At 32.3% G+C, this 23,710-nt stretch overlaps 2 protein-coding genes across 2 annotated transcripts; one reads left to right on the forward strand and one right to left on the reverse strand.

Annotated features, from left to right (window-relative positions):
- Positions 1–213: 213 nt before the first annotated feature.
- On the reverse strand, positions 214–23,056 carry LOC148626691 (5'-nucleotidase domain-containing protein 3-like). The gene is made up of 16 exons (XM_088570876.1): positions 22,878–23,056; positions 17,912–18,087; positions 17,518–17,592; positions 16,926–16,981; positions 15,525–15,615; positions 14,578–14,646; positions 14,005–14,061; positions 12,941–13,001; positions 12,519–12,621; positions 11,512–11,613; positions 10,199–10,283; positions 9,392–9,478; positions 8,980–9,033; positions 7,973–8,059; positions 982–1,046; positions 214–556 (listed from the first exon to the last, which is right to left on the reverse strand). The coding sequence occupies exons 1-16, from the start codon at positions 23,044–23,046 to the stop codon at positions 352–354; spliced, it is 1,542 nt and encodes a 513-aa protein (XP_088427002.1). The 5' UTR covers positions 23,047–23,056; the 3' UTR covers positions 214–351.
- Positions 2,632–4,722, forward strand: LOC148626692 (uncharacterized). Its single transcript, XM_088570875.1, has one exon. The coding sequence runs from the start codon at positions 2,728–2,730 to the stop codon at positions 4,570–4,572; it is 1,845 nt and encodes a 614-aa protein (XP_088427001.1). The 5' UTR covers positions 2,632–2,727; the 3' UTR covers positions 4,573–4,722.
- Positions 23,057–23,710: the final 654 nt, after the last annotated feature.

Below are 23,710 nucleotides of genomic sequence, written 5' to 3' on the forward strand. Positions count from 1 at the left end.
ATGACCTCAAATCAATTTCACAAAAAAGTTGTACCAGTATAGAAAATAACACTGGCACACATATTAACATTTGGTATCACACAGCACAATTTCTTAGGGAGCAACCATTTGATTTTTGGAACAAGTACCAAATTTTCAATCCTTTATTTTTTTAATTGATTTCAAATTTATTTTACATTGATCATAGTTTTATTTTGTTATAGGATTAATTGCTCTGTTTTGTTATTTGTTTTTCCCCTTTGAATATTTTTCTATTTTTCTATCATGCATAGGATCCAAATACCAACCACACAAAATAAAATGGCTTCTCCCTTATTGCATCATTACTATTTTCAGACAACTTTCATGACACTATTCCACATAAGGGTGGTGTTCATGTGGAAGTGCCATCCTCCTGGGATAGAAAGTATGATCTGGTGAGTATTCCAACAGGTTTGTAATACTGGACATATAAATATCAGCAAATCTGGCAAGCCGTCGACTGAAGTAGGTGGGATTGTGATATGTTCTGAAGATACTGCCAAAGTGGGGATTGAACAATGACTTGGTATAATCTCTGAAAACAAACAGTAATTTCAAGGTGAAAGAAATGAAAATGTACATGTAGTTCAAGGATGACAATTTGAATTTGTGAAGAAATTTAAAACATTTTCTGAGTAAAACTCTTTGAAAGCCTGAAAACTTAGAGTTAAATTGCTATAAAAAAATCACTTGGTTGACACAACAACGTAATACTCCGATAATGAATGTTTGAATAGTTTAGGTTATAATATTTGTGAAATTTATATACTTTTTCAAAAAAAAAAAATTCAAATTTTTTTTTCAAAATAGAATTGAAAGAGCATGAAAGTGATAATTGTTTACTGATAATTAACACAATTGTGACTTCAGCTTTCTTCTGTCAAGTTTCTGTACAGCTATTTATTATAGACAAGACAGTAATTTATCTTTCAATCTTTTTCCATCAAAATTTTCACACACCTCAGCTGATCTCTCTCCACCAACCATTCCTTCCTAAGTTCTGTTACACCCTCATCCTTGTCTTCCTGTAAAGAAAAAAATAAGTGAAACCAGTCTTTAAATTGTTAACTTGTGTGTTAAACAATATGGAAGAATTCCATAAAAATAAATATTCTACTGCAAGCTTGTTAAATCAAGAAACCATATAGCAGGAAATATTGCCTGTTTTGTTTTTTTGTTTTTTTTTTGTGGTTTACTGAAACAGGGTGAATAACAGCTGGCTTTGTTCGAGTCCAACTACATTTTTCTTAAAATTACTTCTTGAATTTTTTAAGAATTGGATTCTAATGCTGCTGATGTTACTCCTTGAAACGTGTACACCATAATGAAATTTGTAATATATATATATGACTGGTACTTTTGCATCAAGGAAGCTAAAATCAGATATTTAATACTTCAAAATGAAAGTTAATGAAACCATTGTACCAAAGTTTTTGCAATCACTTCTTAATTTAGCATTTTCTAATACCCATAACACAATACTGGACCAGTATGCAATACATTTCAAAATACATGTAAAAAGAACTTTTTTGTCATTAAACTCATAAAAAAATATGATTGTTAAACAACAAAACAAACATAAAACAACAAAGAAACATATAATGATAATACTTCAATCCTAAGTTCAAATGACATTTTTAGTTAAACCTTACTGTTATGAATTAATTAACCCCTTTGCAAACTTCACACTCATTAAAATAATCATATCTTGTTTCAAGTGCACAACTAGATATTGTCAAATGCATTTTATCATACACTTGGCAAAACAATCTTAAATGCTATTGTCTACATACTTCAAAAGTGACAGATTTTTTATTGGATTTGTTAAGTTGCAATATAATTCATAATTTTGTTCAATAAATGTGATTAATTTCTCAGGTGTATTTCATCTCAAAATACAAACAAACTGAAGAGCAAATCAATACCTGCAGAAAGGTATTTGATATTATTGACTGTGTTTTAAAAGAATGCATATTATAACTGCATTGTCAAGCATGCAGCTAATAACTATATCTAAAAGTATGTCAGTCATGTAAACTAATCAAAATCCAGTCACCTCATATGAAGATTTAGGTATAATTCCTAAAGCAAGTCATGGTAAACCTGTAAATCAAAATCTTGAAGCAGATCATGTTTTATATTATAATGTGTGGAACATTTTCTTATGGAATCAGGGATGACTCCACAGTTTCAGGTTTAAGAGGAAATGTAAATAAAATTTAAGGCCCAAGTGAGCTAAGAAAATGTTGGTTGTAGAATATATGAAAAATCATAATTTCATGCCACAACAAAATTATTTTTTTCATAATTTTAGGGGGTATGCCTGAGACACTTGTCCATGAATACAGGCATGTGTTTTGTGCAGAGCAGGTGCATGCACTTTGAGGTGTAGCATGTTGAAAACAACAATTTTACAACAGTCACAGTTGTCATTTGTTTCAATTAAGTGTTCTAATTTTGATTTGGATTTCATTTTAAATCATTTTAAAACTTCTTTCAGAATTTTACCTAATTTTCAGGTAGTGTAGTACAATGACAAGTAATAATCAAAGTGGTAGATTTTTCTGTTGTCATAGATATTCTCAATGTTTTAATGATAACATTAAATGTTTTAAGTTGCAATTATGGAGGATAAAGTTTAAAATGAAGTTTGCAGAACAAAAATTTGCTGTATTACTCCAAGAAACTTACAAGTGAAACATTAAAATGGCACAAGAGGCAGTACCTACAAGTAGTTGTCAAGACATTCTGCCATGCAAACTGTGTACTAAACCTAAAAGATTGGAGTGGCTATGCTTTGATTGCACTGCATTAATGTGTGATGATTGCAGACAAGTTCATGCCAATATCAAGACAGATACTTTTCATAAGATTATTGACATAAGAAATGTTGAACAACATGATATTCTCTGTCCAAAACATTCACTACAGTGTTTATTGTTCTGTGACAAATGTGAAATTCCAGTTTGTAAGAACTGTATTGCAGTAGTGCATCAAGGAGAGGTTCATCCTCTAACTGAAGTCAATAAAGCACTGAAGAAACGCCTAAAAGAAATGAAAAAGGAACAACCTTCGATAGAGGAAAAAATTTCGGGACTTAGAAGAAAAAGGGAGGAAATGCGAACTAATTTTAGCGAGGTAAGGCAACAGATTTCAAAGCATGAAACTCACTTGAAAAAGGCAATAGAAAAATGTGTTAGAAGACTTATTCGAGACATAAATGACAATAGTGATGCAATGCTTTCAGACAATGACATTAGCCAACTTGAGTTATATAAAACACAATTTGCCAATAAAATCAGGCAACTTGAGAAGTTCACTAGTGACAATAAAATTTTCTTCGACAATGAATTTGATATTTTTATAAAAGACAATTTTCCAATGAATAGCTCTGAGAATTTAAACCTACTAAAATTTGTACCAAGAGAAAAAACTATGGAAGAAATGGGAGAGCTTGTAGGAAGTTTGTCAAATTTTCAATCTGATATTGAACTGCCATCTACATTTCGAAGGCATCTTGGATCAGGAATGCCTCCTTTTGGTGAGAAACTTGAAACAGTTCCTGAAAATGAAAGTAGGATGCCAGGGGCAAGGAAAGTCTCTGGAGACCAAACAAACAAGGAGACAGAGACATTATCTAAACTTAAATCTACAGGTCCTGGTAAAGGATCTGAATCCCAAGTTCCAATTTCCAGAGATAACAAAGTCCTTAAAGTTAAATCGGAGTACCAAACAGACCTTTCAGTTGTTACGTTCTGTTGTGCATCAAGCAACAACACAGTTTGGATAGCTGGAGGGTTAGATGATGTGCTTCATCAAGTGAAACTTGAGAATAGTTTACGGACTTTCTTCAACATGGATGTAAGTGTCTTTGGAATGACGGTGATGGAAAGTGGTGATCTTTTACTACTAACAGTTGACTGCTGCATTAAAAAAGTCAACATGGAAAATGGGAAAGATCATGGAAAAATATTTGACAGTCCATTCAATTTAGCACCTTTTTATCCAACGGCTATTCATGAAATGAAGAAAAACATGGTTATAATAGGAGCTGGGCAAACAGACTTAGAAAAGGCCACTGTTAAAATTATGAATGAAAAAGGCATAACTAGCAAAGAATTGGATTGTGACAAGAATGGCCAGTCATACTTTACCTTTCCAAGCAGTATTACTTCAACAAGCAATGGAAACATTTTCATCGCCGATTTCAAACCAGGTGCATTAAGTGGTAAAGTTCTAGTCTTTGCCAAAAACTACAACCTGTTAAAGACATACACTGGATATAAAGACATCAATAAGTATACTCCTTTTAAACCAAATGACATAGAAACAACACCAAGGGACCATGTGGTAATTACTGGATCTAATATTCTCCATGTTTTAGACAATGCCGGAGAGTTTGTAAAGTACATTAATACCAGAGAAGTGGGGATTTTTTTTCCTTACTCTTTATCCTTTTCAAGAACTGGCAAACTTTATATTGGCTGTAGTAGGCCTGTCGGCAACAAGAGCAGAGAGGCAAAGTTATATGAGGTAGAATGGAATGAATAGAAAACAGAAGAACATGACAACTCTAGAAATAGTGGAAGTATAGGGATTTTAAATCTTGCTTATATTTATTTTTGGTACAGAATTTCTACTGTTGAAAACATTCAAAGATAAAGACCGATTTTGTTTTTACTTTGTGACTTCTGGGTACATCAATATTATGCATATTTGTCAGAATTTTCTATTTTGTATTATTACCTATTTTTCATAATTTAGAAGTATTTAAGCATCATATTAATAACATTTATTAAAGCATTAGTGGTTTTTGTTGATATATTTGCAGTCTGCATTCTACAAAAAAAAAAAACAAACAAACAAACCTCCTGTGATTTTGCATGTGTGAGATAGAGTAACAGTTCCATTCTTGTGAGACCTGTATGTCAAGTTTTTGATTTTTCGTTACTTTGTTTGGATTTGAATTACTACCTTCTTTTTGTTAATTTGAGTATCTACAATCAACATTATACATAAAATCATAATTTAGATTATAAATAAAACTGTGCATAAGCTTCAAAATTCATATCAATAGATGAAATCAAACATTTATCAATTTAAAAGCATATTCTCTGTGCAATTACATAAGAAATAACATATATGTATTCCATTTAAAAAAAATTATTGAAATTCTGTACTTCAATGAAATATGATTGCCATTTCTAAAAGCTTGCTTTATAAATCAATATCAGTGTTCCTTTGAATAAAAGCTAAGTTAATATTTTATTTAATGAAACCATGATCTTAAAAAAAATAATAAGGTTATAAATATATATGATTCATTTACTTGTATGATTAGCCATAAGCCAACAATCCTGCTCAAACCACCATCACTAGTGAAATTCGTTGCAGCACTTCTTGTACAAACAGGTGTAATTGAAATGAACAATTAGTATTCATGTGGACACCCATCGCACTGAAAAATCCTGTTGTGTGGAATTTACAGTAGTAAATGTCCATGAATACAAAATTTGAAACAGCAAATTACTGTCAAGTACAAAGTCCCATGAAAGGTTTAAAAGGTGTTTATTTTACAATGTGTTTCTATGGTTGTTAAAGTTATAAAAAGTTTTAAAACACTACTAAAACTTATCCAATCAAATTAGTGTGTGACCTAATAAAGTACAGAAGCTGCCCAACCTCCCTTCAAGTTTTCACCAAAATCAAATCACTGGTATAAAAGAGTAATCAAGGGAACCCAGAATCTAGTGGAAAAGAATGTAATCCAGGGACAAAGACCACACATGAAAAACCGACACACACAACAAAGAACATAAAATAACCAAAATAATACATACAAAGTAACAAAAGTAAATGAGCAACTCGGACTCCACTAAGAGTAGTTGAAATCTGGTTGTTTTATCTACAGTGTAAAATGCTAAAACACATTTAAGTTCCATTATGGCAATAAGATTTTTCAGATCAAAATGAGTGTTACTGTGACACGACTCAGTACATATGGTGTCTTATCACCTTACAACAATTAAAAAATCTGATTACTAATCCAATATGAGTTCCATCCAAAAGTGTTCTATAGTAAAAGAAGTCTAAATGAAATTGTAAAATAGATGATCAAATACACATTGTTTCTAACCTAAAACTACAAAATTGTTTCCTTATATGTGTAAGTATCAAATGGAACTAAAAAAAGCTGGTTTATATCATCATCACATGACATATCCTGCAATATGAAGATGGCTTTCAGAAGATATCCTGGTCATGAAGGTTCCACCTATGAGGTGAAATAATAAATCAAACTTTACACTGATTTGAAACTACTTGAAAGCTTTTTTTGTTCATAGAGAGCCAATTTATATGGTCTTCGTTAGTATTTCTGACTGGATACGTCATGTAAAATTTCTGTAAAAATATAAACTAGAAATGTGAGCAAGCTTAAAAAGATAATAAGCCCTGCTTCAATGCATTTGAATGTAAAACCATTCAGTTCAATCATCTCCCCTTGCATTTTACCCACAATCACTATATGCATTCAGGAACATCTAAATATGATGCCAAACCTTCCTGTAAAATTTCATAAATATCCCTTGAGTTAGGAGACATGCTTACAAGGTTTAACACAAAACAACCCTTAAGTAGGATTATCTCCCTTTTAATGTTCCAACAGGAACTACAGTCCTTCATGCACAGCTACATTATGATGCCACACTTTCTTATAAATTTCATAAAAATCATTTGAACATTTCTTATGAAGTTTCAACATGCAAAATTCAGATGTTCAATTATCGCCCTTTTAAGTGTTCTAACAGTAACTATATTTCTTCAAGTACAACTACAAGCAATTCCTAACCTTCCTAATAAATTTCTTAAAACCCCTTTAGTGGTTGAGGAGGTGTTGCACTTATGAGGTTTTAACATGAAAAACCCTTAAGATGGAGTATCTCCCTATTGAGTGCTCCAACAATTGCTACATTTCTTCATGCACATCTATATGTAATGCCAGTCTTCCTATAAAATTTCATCAAAATCACTTGAGTGGTTTAAGAGTAATTGCTCTTACAAGAAATGTGGACAGACAGACAGACAGACAGGGTGATTCCTATATAAAAACTTTGTTTGCAGAGGGTATACTTAACAAATGTGAGGAACATACTAAACATTTATATAATGGTACTGAGATAATTTCCACCAACCACAAAAATTAGCAACTGCAAATAAAAATCAACTGCACAGAAGCAAATTTCAGTTTGAAGTCCCATTATGAAATGAAAAAAAGATTACTTCCGTGATGAAAACAAATAGACACAAATTGTTTAATAGCCAAAATACTCCAAGTATAACTCCCCTAAAATCATTTTTGAGTCAGGGAGACACATATGATGCATCTTGGCATGGAAGATTTGTCTATTGCCAACAGATGGACTGACAGGGGTTAAACAATATGTTCCCAACTTGCAGGAGCATAAAAAGTGGACTACAGCTTTATTTATGGTATGGGTTAGCCTATCATTGAAGACCGTGTGATGTCCAGTAGAAGTTTTTTTTCATTCTTTGCTTGGCTTTTGATGGATGACTGTCTCATTGGCAATCATACCAAATCTCCTATTTTTATACATGGCAGACAGACAGGCAGACTGCAATATGTCATACAACACAATAGATGAGCATATAAAATTTGTTTATATTACCTGAGACTGCTCAATGAGATTCTGCAGACAACGTACCTGAGACTGCTAAATGAGATTCTGCAGACAACGTATCTGAGATTGCTCAACAAAATTCTGCAGACAATGTACCTGAGAATTCTGCAGAAAATGTACCTGAGATTCTGAAGACAACATACCTGAGATTGCTCGATGAGATTCTGCAGACAACGTACCTGAGACTGCTCAATGAGATTCTGTAGCCAACATATCAGAGATTACTCAATGAGATTATGCAGACAACATACCTGCGATTGCTCAATGAGATTCTGCAGACAACATAGCCATTGTACTTTCTTCTGAAATTCTAAAGAGTTGGCTTTTTCTATTTCTATCTGTAAGAGGAATAAGAATAATATCAAAGTTAATTAACAGATACCAAATTCAATTCAATCATACTACTTCCATCAATTCAAGTAGTATTACTGAAACCATTGTGGGAAATTTATTTAAATTTTGGTTTTTTTTTTTAAAAAGAGGAAGAACAATATACAGCAACTAAAAGAAATCGTACAAAAAAAAAATGCACCATTCTCAGAGTATTACAAATAGCAATATATTATCTTTTTATGAGCAACTTGGTAGGTGTTTCTAGAAAAGCAGAAGACGCTTACCCTACTGATGCACCTGGTCCATGCTCCCAGTTTTTAGTGGAGTCTGAGTTGCTCATGTTCTTTGTCGTGTTTGTCTGTTTTCCATGTCTAGTCTTTGTTCCTGGATTACATTTATTTGATTTCCGCTAGAATCTTGGTTCCCTTGATTACTCTTTCACCTACAGTCCAGAGAAACATGAAGTTGCACACATTGTCCTGCAAGGAATACTCCCACTTTTACAGGATATTGATATCAGACAGCGCCTAAAATTGCTTGCAGGGTATGCCCCATCTATATAAGGACACACACTAAATTTGAAACCAATCATTCCATTTGGGAGCTGAGATCTGAGATTTTTATGATGAAAATTTTCTCAATCATTCCATATAATGAAAAAGTCCAATGAAACAGGAAGTTGATACCGGACAACACCTAAAATTGTTTAAAACGTTTGCTCCATCTACATGTATATTCAGCCACTTGCCACATTTGAAGTCAATCCATCTACATGTACTGGGAGCCAAGATAATTGCATCACAATTATGATAGACAAATTGACGGAATGACAGAAGAACAAGGTGATCCCAATATACTGCGTACTCGTTGAGTGGGGGTATAGAAATGAATATCAGATATTACACAAAGTCCAAAAATTACAAACCTCAAGTTCAGGTATAATAGCACCAGTTCTCCAACCATGTTTTAGTGATGGATCCTTGAAAAATAAAATAAATTCATCAGATACAGCAGGTAAAGTGATGGTTTCATTCATTTCTTTTCACAACAGGATGTAAGGACTTAACATTCAGCTTTGCTAAACATTTAAGGGATGTGTAAAGAATAGTATACTGTGATAAGTCATTTAAATAATTTAGCTACTAGAGAAATATCCTTAAAAGGATCATAACAGTTAGTGGAATCATAGTCCCATGACTAAAATGATAATACAAGTCCAAACCTTTGAAATACTTTCATGGCTGGTTCTTGCACTTCAAAATAACTTCCTCTTGTATATCACAGTATTGAATGGTACAGCCTTGAATTGCTATGATTTCAAAATAAATAAAACTTACAGCTAAGTCACTGTAGACATGATCACCAAAGTACAACACTTTAGATCCATACCAACCAGTTATCTGTCTTAATAAGTAAAAATTACCCTGAAACAGAACAAAAAGGCAGAATTTGTTCATCCATTATATAATGAGCTGCCTATTACCATCTTCAATATAATGTTTGTTTTTTTCCATGGGAAAACATAAAGTAAAACCTCTTTAAACTGGACCTATTCTTGACTTCACAAATTGTTCCATATAAACAGGTGTTTGGTTTTCCCAGGTTCAAAATACATTGTGAAGGAACTTTAAAAAGTGTCTGGATTAGACAGGTTTTTGGATTATACAGGATTTGGTCTATACAAGTTTCACTTAAATATCAGCAGTGCTTGATGAAGCTGTGACACATGACCACATATGGTTTTACCCTTAGTGCAGTTGCCTTTTTATCCTCTTCCTATGGTGTACTTTTCTAAGAGCTGTTCCAGTAAAATATATGAGGGACGGGGGAAGGCACTTTTATTTTTTGTATATGGGTAGGTGTTAGATCTCTCAACAAAATATAAAGTTAAATACAAAACATCAATAGAACTTCTATGGGTGGCTCCCCTGGTGAAAAAAATGCCTTCCCAGGGTACCTCATATCTTTTAATGGAACAGACCTAATAAAATATTTAACTATGAATACTCATCATTTTAATTCCTTTCCAATAATTAAAATATTAAACAAGAAATTATAACACCAGTTATGAATAATAGAAGCAAAAATTAAGATTTTTCCGATTCAAAAATAGCCAAGATAAAAGATTCCAAATTTGTTATCACCTCCTGATACACTTTGCCTTTGATAAGGGAGTTAACTCTATCCCATGAAACCTGCTCACGTGATAAGTCATAATTCCTAAAAGGTCTGCAATAAAAATGGTGTTACATGTTAGTTCTTGAATACAAATTCTAAAACATTCTTCAGATTAAAAAAAATGATGAAGCAATAATCAGATGTTAAAATAACCAAAATTTGGAAAAACAGGTAGAATAAGTCTTTTCGCATGATAAATAAGGATCAAAGCATTGCCAGTGGTGCAACAAATTACAACCAATGACACTTTTCCCTATTGAACTTTAACAGAAAATACCTTGCTAAGATGTGGGCAATAAACTAAGTAAATTAAAAATCAAATCCATTGAAGATTTGCCAATAATTTTAAACACATAGCTGGACAATTAAAAATAGAATTGCATAAAAAATTAAACTTGACATGATTTTTGTTTACATAGTAAGAACAAAATTCATGATCTGTACCCTAAGAAAAATCACAAAAAGGGAGCAACAAATGGTCAAAATAGAACCAGTAAAAAACTTTGAAATTGTGCTTTAAATTAGTCTTGATCTGTACTTTCTCGAACTAAACCACTGTGTAAAGTATGAAAGAAATTCCTTAGATCCTTCCTAAATTATAATTTGGGAAACACCAGAGGATTGGCAGATGGACGGACAGACACTTGTCAATTCAAATGTATCAAATAATACTAGGCACATACATGTGGCAAAGTACTAAAAAGGGTAACTTGAAACTATAGAAGACTAGATGTAAAACTAAAGTTTTTTTTTATCTGATACATAAACATGTCTCTGGCTTTCTTGTGTAATAACAGTTGAACCAGTACAGTAGGAATAATGTTAACCTTACATATGATTTCTCCGTCCAAGAAAATTCAAACATAAGTGACCAAACATGCAAAGGGTTAACAAAGTCTAATAGGTAAGTTAATAACAATGGTTTTGTAAATAAATAAAAATGAACTTCTCATTGTACATGTACTTGTACTAGAGTAATCCAGGGAACCAAGGTTCTAGCAGAAATCAAAAGAAAGCAATCCAGGGACAAAGACCAAACATGGAAAACAGACATACACAACAAAGAACATTAAGTAACTAAAATAATACATACAAAGTAACAAAAGCAAATGAGCAATTCGTACTCCACTAAAAACTGGGAGCATGGACCAAGTGCACCGGTACGGTAAGCATCCTCTGCAAGTTTAGGGTTGTCATATTGTTTCAGGACACACATCAAAGTTTTAATATATTATATATTATAAGATCTGACCTTTGACCTTTCTCACACTGCACTAACCTGGAAGCTTCATTAAAGAACTTGGGTTTCCTGGCACTACAGATTATAACTTCAAACAAATCTCTCCAATCACTACCCAACATGTAGTTCATACCAGCATCTCTAATAATAGGTAAAAAAAAATGTAAATAAAACAAGATGCCGCAAAACTATGAAAGAAAGTGTCAAGAATGGATGTACAATGTAATTACAATACAGCCTGCATTCATAAATAATTATCACCAAAAATCTGGATTTACTTTCAAATCATCAAAATTTCTATTTCCAACAGTTTTCAGTGTTATGCTAAAATTGTTTTTTTATGGCATATCTTCACAAAAATATCTAAAAGAATGTATTCACTTTGCAATGATTGGGATTCACCTTTGTTCTGTATGTTGTGGACATCAGTTTTAAATACTACTTTGTGGATATCAATTTTCCTAGATTATGGAAGAAACACATTATCATGGATACAATTCTTGAATTCTTGTTTTCGAGGTTTTCAGTATATACATCAGTGGGAATCTCCTTTTTCGTTGTTTGGCCTACCCACGAAAGCCACAAACATTGGTACCCCACCAACAAAAGTACTTTCACAGTGTACATTTTAGGTTCATAATATGCATCTTGAACATTTTTTCAAGTTTTCTTCCAACAATTTCTTATAATTAAGAAATGATCAAAAATAAATAGGTTTCAGTGCCCAGCTTTAATTCATTTGTACCAGAATCAATTGCGAGGGGGATTGAAAGGCATCTCTATTAAAATTTGATTGGTTGCTGTTATCATGGATAGACAGCCTTAACAATGACAGAAATAATCAATTAAAATTTGATCCACATGGTTGGGTCAAATAAAAAGTGCCTTCCAACCCCTCCCCCCTCCCCCCACCCCATACAATTATTTCTGAAACAGCCCTTGCAGAGAATGACTATTGATTCATAACTGTAATAGTAAAACCATTAACATATACCCTGGATATCTACACAAATGGAAAACCATTAACATATACCCTGGATACCTACACAAATGGAAAACCACTATTAGTGACTAGAAATAACTTTTTATTGGCCTTTACAAGATTATCTAATAGTTTCTCCACTTCAGGTCCCTTCTCCAAATACTTTTCTGAAAAATAAATTGAGCTTGTTACTCACCTGATAGACTGAAGTTGTAAAGTGATAATTCTTATATGGTAGGTCCTTAACAAGGCTGATATTCAAAAGCCTACCACATACTAAGAACTATGAAGTCAAAGCTTAAGTTATGTCACTAATAAGTAACCTCATAATACAACAGCATCTTCATATACAAATATAATAAAATAATATATTAAAGTCTACTGATTAATATTACAATAATAAAGATAATTTACAAAATACAGGTGGTCACTTGAAAAATGTTACACTGAAGAAAAAGGTGGGCTTTAAATTGCTTCATAACTCACCTAAATTCTGCATAATACTGTTATGTAGTAAACCATTAGAATGAACACCTTGAACTGCTCCCTACAAAATATTGATGAGCGGCAATATCAATAACTATACAGGTATTCTTTTTAATTATCTAATCTACATCTATTACTTTAAATTGTATGTTTTCAACGGCAGTGTTTTCATTAAGTTTGGTAGACAGTAGTGCTAAGATTTTTAGCATTGCGCTCTTGTGTTTTTGCCAACCCTAACAACCCTAATATTTTTTGCCTATCGTAAGATTTTTTTTTGGATTTTTTTTTTCACAAGCACTAGTAAAAGCCTAATGTGTCTCCACAACAAACCAGTCAAAAACTTAAAAAAAAAAAAAAAAAAATGTTATGCCTACCAACTGACCCAAGTTTTTTAGAGCACGTTAGCTGAAACACAGGTATTTTTTTCTTTACCTTCACTAGAATGCGCCATCTAAAAGCAGAAGCAGATCAAGATAATCATACAAGGGGAGATTCCATTCCAGAAATTAAAAGAGAATTCCAAGCCATAGCTACCTCATTTTGACAATTTTTTTTCATATATTTTGCATCAAATTGACCCAATTCCAACAAATTACTGGTAGGGGGTTAAAACCCCCAACCCCCCTCTCCCTGGATTTGCCACTGATAAGTGCTGTGCTATAACTTTTGGGGAAAGCCCCCAGATCTGTGCTTAGCACTGTGTAAATTCATGAGTACATAGACTAAATGTATAAAGCATTGTCTCCTAAGCTGGCAGTACAATCACTAAGGGTGTGGAAAATCCGATTTCCACGCACTAGCGGATTCACACCAACATTATTTCTCTACAAAGCAAATGTCATGAATAACAGTGGTAATTTGTAAGCTTCAGGTCAAAACAATGTACCTGAAATTTTAAATGTGATGACATATATGTATTTACATGCAGGTTACCACTTCCATGAAAAAAATATTATTCAAAACCTTACTTAGATTTCTAAACTCATTTAATGACAAATGTAAAGACAAAATGTCACTGAACTCACCTCAATATGAAGTCATATTACAAATGTTTCAAAACTCACCCTGACATCATAAAAGACATACTCTGGATCATATTGTATGTTGTTTTCTCTGAAGAACTGAGAATAAAATTAGATTTCTTTCTGTTGATTGGAGTATATAGTTACATATTACAATAATATAATATAATTTAATTTGAAACAAGCCTTCTGATTGGTTTATTTCCTTTTGGCAAACCAAATATTTTCTATAACCTGGTTTGGTATTCACTACTTAACTTCAAAAACTTTGATTGGTCAAATAATCCAAAGCTAAATAACATTCAGATTAGTAATCCATTCATAATTTGGAGTGGAATCAATCACAAATTAAGTTACAAGTAATGTTTCTACATTTTTCTAAAGCCTGGTTAAATTGCTACCTGTTTTATAAGTGTAAGCAGCCCCATCAAAGTTATTTCATTTGGCCTGTAAAAATTTGACATTCCTTTAAATAAATAAGTAAAATATTTTTACTTAAAGTTGAATTCAACCAAGCAAAATTTGACCTAGGTTCAACAAATAATCAATGAGATAGAAAATTTTCAAAAAATGTCTTCTGACAATGATAAGTTTGTATTTAAGTGAAATTCTTACCTCAGTTATCATGGTCAATAATGTCATTTCAGGTGGAGCAAACAGATCTACAAGCTGATACATTGGACCCTACAATAAAGTCCATCATTCACTTTATTAATTCTTGTACAAAATGTACATGAAAGTTTTATCTTTACACAGCATACGATACCATATGGCAGGTGATTTTGAAGGGTGTAAAGTTTTGTGACTTCAAATCAAGAAAGTATAGAAACAATTTAAGGGTTATTAACTTGGACAATCTTAAATGGTGCTCGATGTATTTTAAGGAATATTTTACAGTTTTTTTTGCATTTTCAGAAAATATGCCAATATTAGCACTCACCAAAAATTACTTGCTACATGATATTTAGAAAGGTTTACAGTCATCTTTTTGTGGCTATAGCAATTTTGTTCTTAATTTCAAGTTCACTTTTATCAAATTTTATCTCTGAAATATGGAACTGTTTCACCTGTTTAGACCAGGGATGATGGCAAGCTATAATGTTCTATAAAAACCAGGTAGCCTTAACAAGATGGGACTCATTTAGCTAGGAAGATGGATCTGTTTTAAATGTTTGGATCAAAGATGATGGTGGCAAAAATACTAAAGTACCTTAAAAACAAGCACGACTTTGGGATGTGGAACTCTTAACCCTTGAAGGTACCCTATCTAGTTAGACAGAAAAACTCTGATTGCAAAATCTTCACTGCCTTGTAGTCACACCCAAAAAAAAAAATCTTTAGGTGATTACCTCACGGAAAACCTGAATCTAGAAATCTGTAACATCACTCATGTATTTCAAGGAACATATTTGTTCAGAAGATCAGGTAACCCTTACAGAAAATGTTTAAAGAGATGATGTTGGGTTATTGGCATACTTTTAAAAACATCCCTTAACATCACACTTAACAGTCAATATAATGGAAGCTTTCAGTGGCATATTTACCCAAATAAAAATTCTTACCAGTCCATAAAATGTATTCATTGATTCTAGAGCAACATGAGTCCCCTCATACAAGCTTTTTACTTCATCATCTGGAACTGGCTGCATGCCTCTAAAACAAACAAAAAATATGTACCCACAGTGTCATATGTATTGTCAACTGTAATTGAGTGTGCTTATTACATAATGTTCTAGAGGAAACAGCCTATAGTGTGTGATCAGTGCTAAACTCTGGGTGACAAGTATACTGTAGAGAGAACATTCTGGTTACATAATTTCTTATATTGTTAAGTCAATAATTGTTTGTAGTAATTTTTGTGACTATGACTTTTGCATTCTGTACATGACTTTGTAATACACACAAATTTTAATGTTATTTCTCCTTTTAAACATTTAGGGTTCTAGAATTACTGTAAGTGGCAGCTTGATCAATTTTCTGTTGTTCCTACCGCCTGATAATTTCAAATTTCAGGTTCCTTCCATAATGCTTAAATTATTGGCAATTTCCAATGACAAAGTTAAGTCAAATAGACTTTGAAAGTATAACTGTTCATGGGGTACCAATTTTTTTGTTGGATTTGGTAAAACACGAAATTTGATTCACAACAAAAAGGAAATTTTCCATTCGCTTGTATGATGGAGTTATCAAATCCACGAATTCAAGAATCAATGAACTGACCCCTAATCCATGAAAATTGATACCCAAGATCATCCTGCCCTCTCAGGCTAGGTGATATTTCCGTCTCCACTTCAAATCTGTCGTTATAATGAATTTCAATCACCAATGTCATCACTGGCAAAGGAAAGTTACTTTAAAAAACTTTCAAGTGACAAAGGGTCATAAAAGTGTTACATATACATGTAGCAGATCTGAAAAGAACAACAATATGACTATTAAGTACTACGGTAGTTAAAAACTTTGATGTTATAACTGCACAAACACTTAGTTGCAAGCCATGCCATGCTTGGCATACCACCATTCATACAAGAAGTTGATATTGAAAAGCAACCAAAATTGCTTACAACAAATCTATATGAAGCCATCACCAAATTTGAAATCAACCAATCTGGACCATTGGAAACCTAACTTTTTGTGATGAAAATTTTTCCTATTATTCCACATAGCGAAAAATGGAAAAGTCCACAAAAAAGGAAGTAAATTCTACCCAGCACTTAAACATCATATGTCTCATCTATATAAAGCCAGACACCAAATTTGAAATTGATCCTTCCATTGGGAGCCAAGATGATTGCAATGAACAGACAGACAAGTTGATTCCAATATACCACTCACTTGTTGAATAGAATAAATACCAGTACAATAAGTTCTGTTTGAAATCAAAGACTTTCAGATATTTCATCTTTTTCCAGGGGAGGGGTGCTTGCTTTAACAATTCAAAGAAACACTTATTCTTACATTACCTGTAAACTGTTCCCAGCTGTATATTATGAAATGAGTCCAATTTCATCAAGAGCCCCTGAAAATATGAAGATATCTTCTCAATAAAATGACATAAGAAGAATGAAAAATTAGTTTTCCTAATCTTTTAAAAACTTGTCTATTAAGTTGGATACATGCATTAATTTAAGTTACCACAAACATAGCTAGAACTGAAACCATTTAAATGAGAAATCAAGGGTGAAATAGGTTTCATTCAAAATTATTTCTTCTTGTGATGGTACACTTGTACATGTACTCATTCTTAAAAAGACAGACACAAAACAACAAAAACATTTCCATAAGATAGCATAATAAAAAAAATACTCAGGCCACAACAATTTCTTATTTACGTGTTTCACCACATATTTTTATATCAATGTTTTTATATGCCTAGGTTTTGATTTCAGTTATCATGTAACTTAGATTTGTATTCAAAGTTTTGTGGTACCCAGACATAATTGTAAAAAAAATTCTAAAGACTGTCAAAGTACGAAATAAATGGCAATCTAATCATTTAGTTATAAGAAACACCACAAACTTTTTAATTAAGATTTATACACAGTAAGAACATACTTTTCTTATGTCATAGTGAAGACCTCTGACAGCAAACTCAGAACTGTATTCAAATGCTAGTATGTCTTTTGGATACTGAAATTAAAAAATGCTTACACCTAAAATTTTAACTTATAATTTTACAACATGATATAAGTATGTGTTGTTTGACCTCAAACGACACTATGAATTACATTCATGATTCATAATATTTTTCAGCGTCGCTGAGATACCAAAAATTAAACAGAAGACAGATAACAACATAACTTTTGACTCTTGGCAGTATTCTATAAGTTTTAACGTTTGACTAAACTTGATTTAAAAAGGAGTAATCATATTTTATGATTATTTCCAACTTTGTTATTGCAACATCTACATGTAAGGGTGCGTTAAGATTGTGGAAATTATCATTTACCTTGTATTTATGAACAAGAGCATCTTTTCCAAGCCTGAATATCAGACTGTGTACTTCTGGGGTATATGAAGCAAGAGTGTAGTCATAGTCAAACCCATAGACTTTTATGTCATGTAAAGAGGTTTCATTGTTGGCAAATATTGCATTTGGATTCACTGTGGCAGCATCAATTTTTTCTGAAAAAAAAAAACTGACATGGCATAAAAAAATAAAAAATAAGGTAAGAGAATCACATTTAGGTGTTATTTCACTAAAATTCCTTTAATCTTGTGATATTTTTTTCATTTGATCTCAGTGTAGCAACAAAATATCAGGCAAAATACAGTGAATTCGGCACATGTACAATGTATTGTCATGAAACTTCTTCATTCAGGTTCATTAACATTATTGATTTTACTTTAAAAACTAGTTTTCAAATTAAGTTACATAACAATTTGTCTAAGCTACATGTACATGTAGTAAAATGAAAGCAAAGCTTTATGCCAAAAATATTTTTTCTTGTTTTAGGGCAAGAAATTTGAAAAATGTAAGATTTTTGGAAAAATTATGGTTTTTTTTTTAGGATATTCAGGCTCCAACAAAAACAAAGAAAGCCTGCTAGGAAAACTAGGAAAATCAGGAATAAAGGGTCCACAGTCTGTTAATGGCAAGATTTTCATCACCTTTTATCTCTCAATCAAAAATGAAAATGGTTTTCAAGGAAAAAAGGATCAAATTTTACAAACGACATAAATAACTTTTGCACTTCAGTATAGCATTAACAGCGATTTCTCAATAAACCTCTTGGTGGACTGATGTAGGACATAGCTGTGTAACCATTCTAATTTTTCTACTAACATAAGTACTATTATATATATTTCAAAAAAAGTTTTTGTTGTTAAAATGTTACAGTGTACATACCCATCCAGAGGTTTTTCCTGGAATTTCATGTTGATAAACATGAATTTCAATGGGCACATTAAATCAGACCAAAAACAATTTTAACATTTTCACTCCAGTTTGAAAGCCAACTCCAGGTTCTTATTTTTTGTACAGATTATTTGGTTTTCTTTCATACTGTACAAGTGCATTTCACAGATTTGTTCTGGAAAATTTGAAAATGTAGCACTTTGTCAGGAGTTTAAATGATCAAGTAAAAATAAAAGCTTTCAAACTCAACTTCCTTTAATCATTTTGGTTGCTACTATCACAATCCTAGTCCACAAAAATCCTTTTTCTCTGTGACATACATAAATTTGTCTGATTTACAGGATACTGTAAAACACAGAATTAATATGACGAGCTTCAAAGCTCTTCAGACCACAAACATGTTAAAAAAGTGATAAACACATGACCAACATTTTATGCAACACATAGGCTGCATCTATTAAAAAATATAAACTAGTCCTATTAGAATCCAAATAAATCATGGAAACTCCATTTTATAATTGCTTTACCACAGGCTGGCCATTTATGTCCTTATTTAAAACTTCACTATTACTCAAGGTAAAACAATGCAACATAAATGGCCAGCCCGAAAAATAATGATAAAGTGGAGTTTATTTCTTAGTTTTATCTAAGTTCATTAATTGTAGAATGGAACAGATTTACGTAACTATGAAAGGACAATATTTAAAATGAGTCCAGATGATTTTGAAATTAATTATACTCAAACACCTATGAAATCATGCCATAAATTTGAAAAAATAGGAATCATACTTGGAAACAAAAACATGAATTCACACTTTTTAATGGGAACTGGTTTGCGATATGCACTGTCTTACAAATATCCCAAGTATGATTCAATAATCAACCAGTCCAATCAAAACAACAGGATTGCTAGCATGTAACTGTTTGATGACAAAACACAAATTTCACAGAAGCAAGCACATTTCACAGATGTTTCAGAAAATCAAGAATCCATGTAATGCATGGTAACTTTGACAACATGGCATTTGGTAAATAAATTGTCAGTATCGAGATTCTGTGTCCCAGAACTATCCCTGCCCATTTAATGTCATTATTTTGTATATTACTTGTAGTACATTTATGAAAACTCTTAAAAAACAATGAAATTTCCTGAACATATTTACATTATCATAATGTCATTATGCCATGTCAGTGGTTAGTATTGACTAATCCCTAGGCCAAGGCTGGATAAGAGATTAAGTATAGATAAGAGATTAAGTACTGATATGACATATATGTACAATACCTGATCTGTGCAACTATAATTATGATCAGTAATCTATAACGGATCAGTCCATCAAACCAATCTGTTAAACCGGTGATTGCATCAAGTGACCACTGAGCATAAATATATTTTATGAATTCTGTTGTTTTGTTTGTCAATTATTACACATATTTACTGAATGCAATACATTTAGACATCAATTAATTACTTTTATTTTACATTTCTTTATTTTTAACAAATACATGCGTGGATTTAATAACTTAAATTTATGATAAAGTTTGTATGGTATTTATATTGGATTTGTTCCAACGTAAATTCTGAAATTTACATGAACCCATCATCCGTCATTTTACATTTTAAACAAAAACTGTGATCAGATTAGTCTCTGATCCCTATGGGGTAATTCCATCAGCCGTCATCCATTGGTCAAATAGTTGTGCAGATCGCTGCAAGGACTGTATATGTAACATCCAATAGTATCATGTGCTAAATACTTACGCCAGAAAAAAATAATATCAAATTTAATCTGGGGATATTTTATAATAGCTAAATGACTATTAAACTGTTTCCATACAAAACCTTATGATGACTAAACACACAAGTGTCTCAAAGGGTTTCTTTCGGGGTAATATAATAAAGTGAGGTTTGGTTTGTAGTTGGGTAAACAGAGTTCACAGTGTTATAGGTGTTAACAATTTGGATAGCTTTTGATATGACATGTTATCCAGGATGCTTTTACATATTAATTTTCATCCAGGATGTTTTCAGATATTAAAAAGTACCCTGGATGATATTTCAAGGGATGTTTTACACATAGTTTCTTATCCAGGATATCATTTGATAAATATTATCCATTTTATCAAGAGTATAAATTCTATTCACTCTTCATATATGTGAATTATATTCAGGATATTATTTAACAGTATGGAATAATTTATGAATTCTGTTCACTCTATGTTAACTATTTTCTGGATATTATTTAATAATGTAGTATGAAATAAAATCCTGTGTATAAGTAGGAATATCACTAGCTTTTTCTTAATAAACTATAATAAATATCATTATTCAAATAGTGGAAACAATTTAATGGGTGTGGAAAATTTTTCAAAGTGAAATAATATCCCATGGAAAAAAAATTAATGTGAAATAATTAATTTCCACAGGACAAGGAGTTAAATATAGAAGTATTGGAATCTCACTCACTTTTACATATGTTAATAAATATGTTGCGTAGGGTGATTAACATGCTAGATTACCCATGATGCATTCTGTTGATGCTGAGCATGCCCTGTTAATGGTGAACAATTTCCCCAGCTTCAACATTTCATCACAATAAATGTATGGTAAGTATTCTGACCCTTATGGTTAGAAAAAAAAAATTCAATATATATTCCACCTCAAGTTGCCTCAAGATTATTGCCATAGTAAACAAAAATGAACATTCGGTTTTTCATATAATCCATGTTCTTAAGAGATAAAAATTATAAAGAACGCACTTGTAGATTTCAAAATTAAGGGAAATAACTCTGTAAATGACACTCAAATATAACAGAATCTATTGGATTTTCAATGTTGATTATCTCCTAAGAGCAGACAGATGTGAGTGAATACATATTTCATAATATAGACCCTAAAACAACTTCAATTTCAAAAATAAAAATATGCAGCCTTTTTGAGGATGTATCACATTTTTCAAATTTTGCATGATTCTTACAAAGGCAGCTACTTAATCTCTTATCAAATTTTCGACCTAGTCCCACCTTCAAGGGTGGTCTTCCCTTCTTCAAGGCTGATTTCCTCCTGATTTTAAATTCTAACTCCTTCTTCCAAACCCAATCAATTATGTATATAAGGAGTTTTATAGTCGTACCTTTCCCTGCTTTTTTATATCGATGTTTTTATATGCCTTGGTTTTGACTACTGACTGTGTAGCCCCACCTTTGAGGGCAGTTTTCCTCCTCATTTAAAATTCAAACTCCTTCAAAAATGGTCTGAAGGTGTATATAAGGAGTTTTACAGCCATAGCCTTCCCTTCTTTTGTGATATCAACGCTCTTATCTGTCATAATTTTGACTATTTAAAGATTTGTTAAGTAGATATATAGCAAAACTAATTCAAAAGATTTGAACTCCTCCCTCATGGTCCCAAATATTGACTTAAAGCTAATTTTGTTCATATAGTATGGTATTTCTTGGGGTTGATAAGAATTTTTTTAACCCATGCACAATGTAGTTAATCTGCATTTATCAAGTTTTTTAACAGACAATATGTACATGTACTGCAAAATGGTGACATCCTGTACGTGAAAGGTACAATACTAATTTGAATTTCAAACTCCTCCATTTAGGTCCCAAATTTGGACTTGAAATTGATATTTTCTATTACTGAAGTATTGATCGATGTGCACAAGACTTTTTTCTGAAAACCATCCATACTTTATCCCCAAATATAGACAGTATTAACCAACAATTAGAAGACACTTGAAATATAAGTGACAAATATGATTGATCTGATCCTGTCTACTATAAAGATCCTTGCACAGTACAAGATTTCATCGGGATAGTATTATGTCTTACATACACATGTACATGTACATGTACCAAGTAACTAAGTAACAGTGTGCTTGCAAAATATAAACCCAGACGTGAAACCTTACATTAAAACTTATAAGACAACGAGTTCAATTGCACAAAATTAATGCTGAATATATAAGATTATACTCTTGGGCTATTTGATCAACAGTTTGAACAGATCAACCATTCAATGTCAATGTCAAAATATTGTGATTTCAACCTGTTATTTTCCTCTTATTGGAGTAGTACTTTTCAATCCAAGGTGAATTGCTTTTTGTTACTGTTGTAGACAAACATCTCAAACATATTGAAAGGTTCTTCGTGGTTGCAGTAACAAGTTTGGAGCTTTTACATATCTGAATCAAAATAGTGGATTTTGTAGCAGACATTTCAGCATTCGGATACCTCGGATTTTATTAATATATGCCCTTTTTAACTAATTACCTACATTCAAGTCATCGGTTCCTTATTGCAACGTACCTTTATTCATTCTTCGTAAGAGTAATCAAGGGAACCAAGGTTATAGCCGTAATCAAAAGAATGTAATCCAGGGACAAAGACCAGACATGAAAAACGGACATACACAACAAAGAACATAAAGTAACTAAAATCATACATACAAAGTAACAAAAGCAAATGAGCAACTCGGACTCCACTAAAAACTGGGAGTATGGACCAGATGCACCGGTAGGGTAAGTCTCCTCTGCTTTTCAAGAAACACCCGCCGGATCATTTGAACTTGGCGACAAAAATACTCGTATACGAGTATTGTGCTCATAAAAAAGCAAGTCCGGGGTAGACAAACGAGGAAAGGAAAACTATGAACCGTTGAATAAATCAGTTTTCATGGTGCAGATGGGTACACCATAACGATCCACAAGTTCATGATGATGACCACAAAACTTCTGTAGTGATGACATCAAGCTTGTAGCAACATAACCCTGTTCCAGAAGCCTATTTGCAAGAGTTCTAGCGCGATACAAAGAGTCCGCGTAGTTTCGGCAAGCTGTGCGAGTTGTGATATGAACACTCCATACGCAGGTGCTGAAGGGA

The sequence above is a fragment of the Perna viridis genome, chromosome 2, assembly GCF_037379345.1.
Source record: "Perna viridis isolate PV_CMFRI_1.1 ecotype Kerala chromosome 2, ASM3737934v1, whole genome shotgun sequence".
In the NCBI taxonomy this organism is placed as follows: domain Eukaryota; kingdom Metazoa; phylum Mollusca; class Bivalvia; order Mytilida; family Mytilidae; genus Perna; species Perna viridis.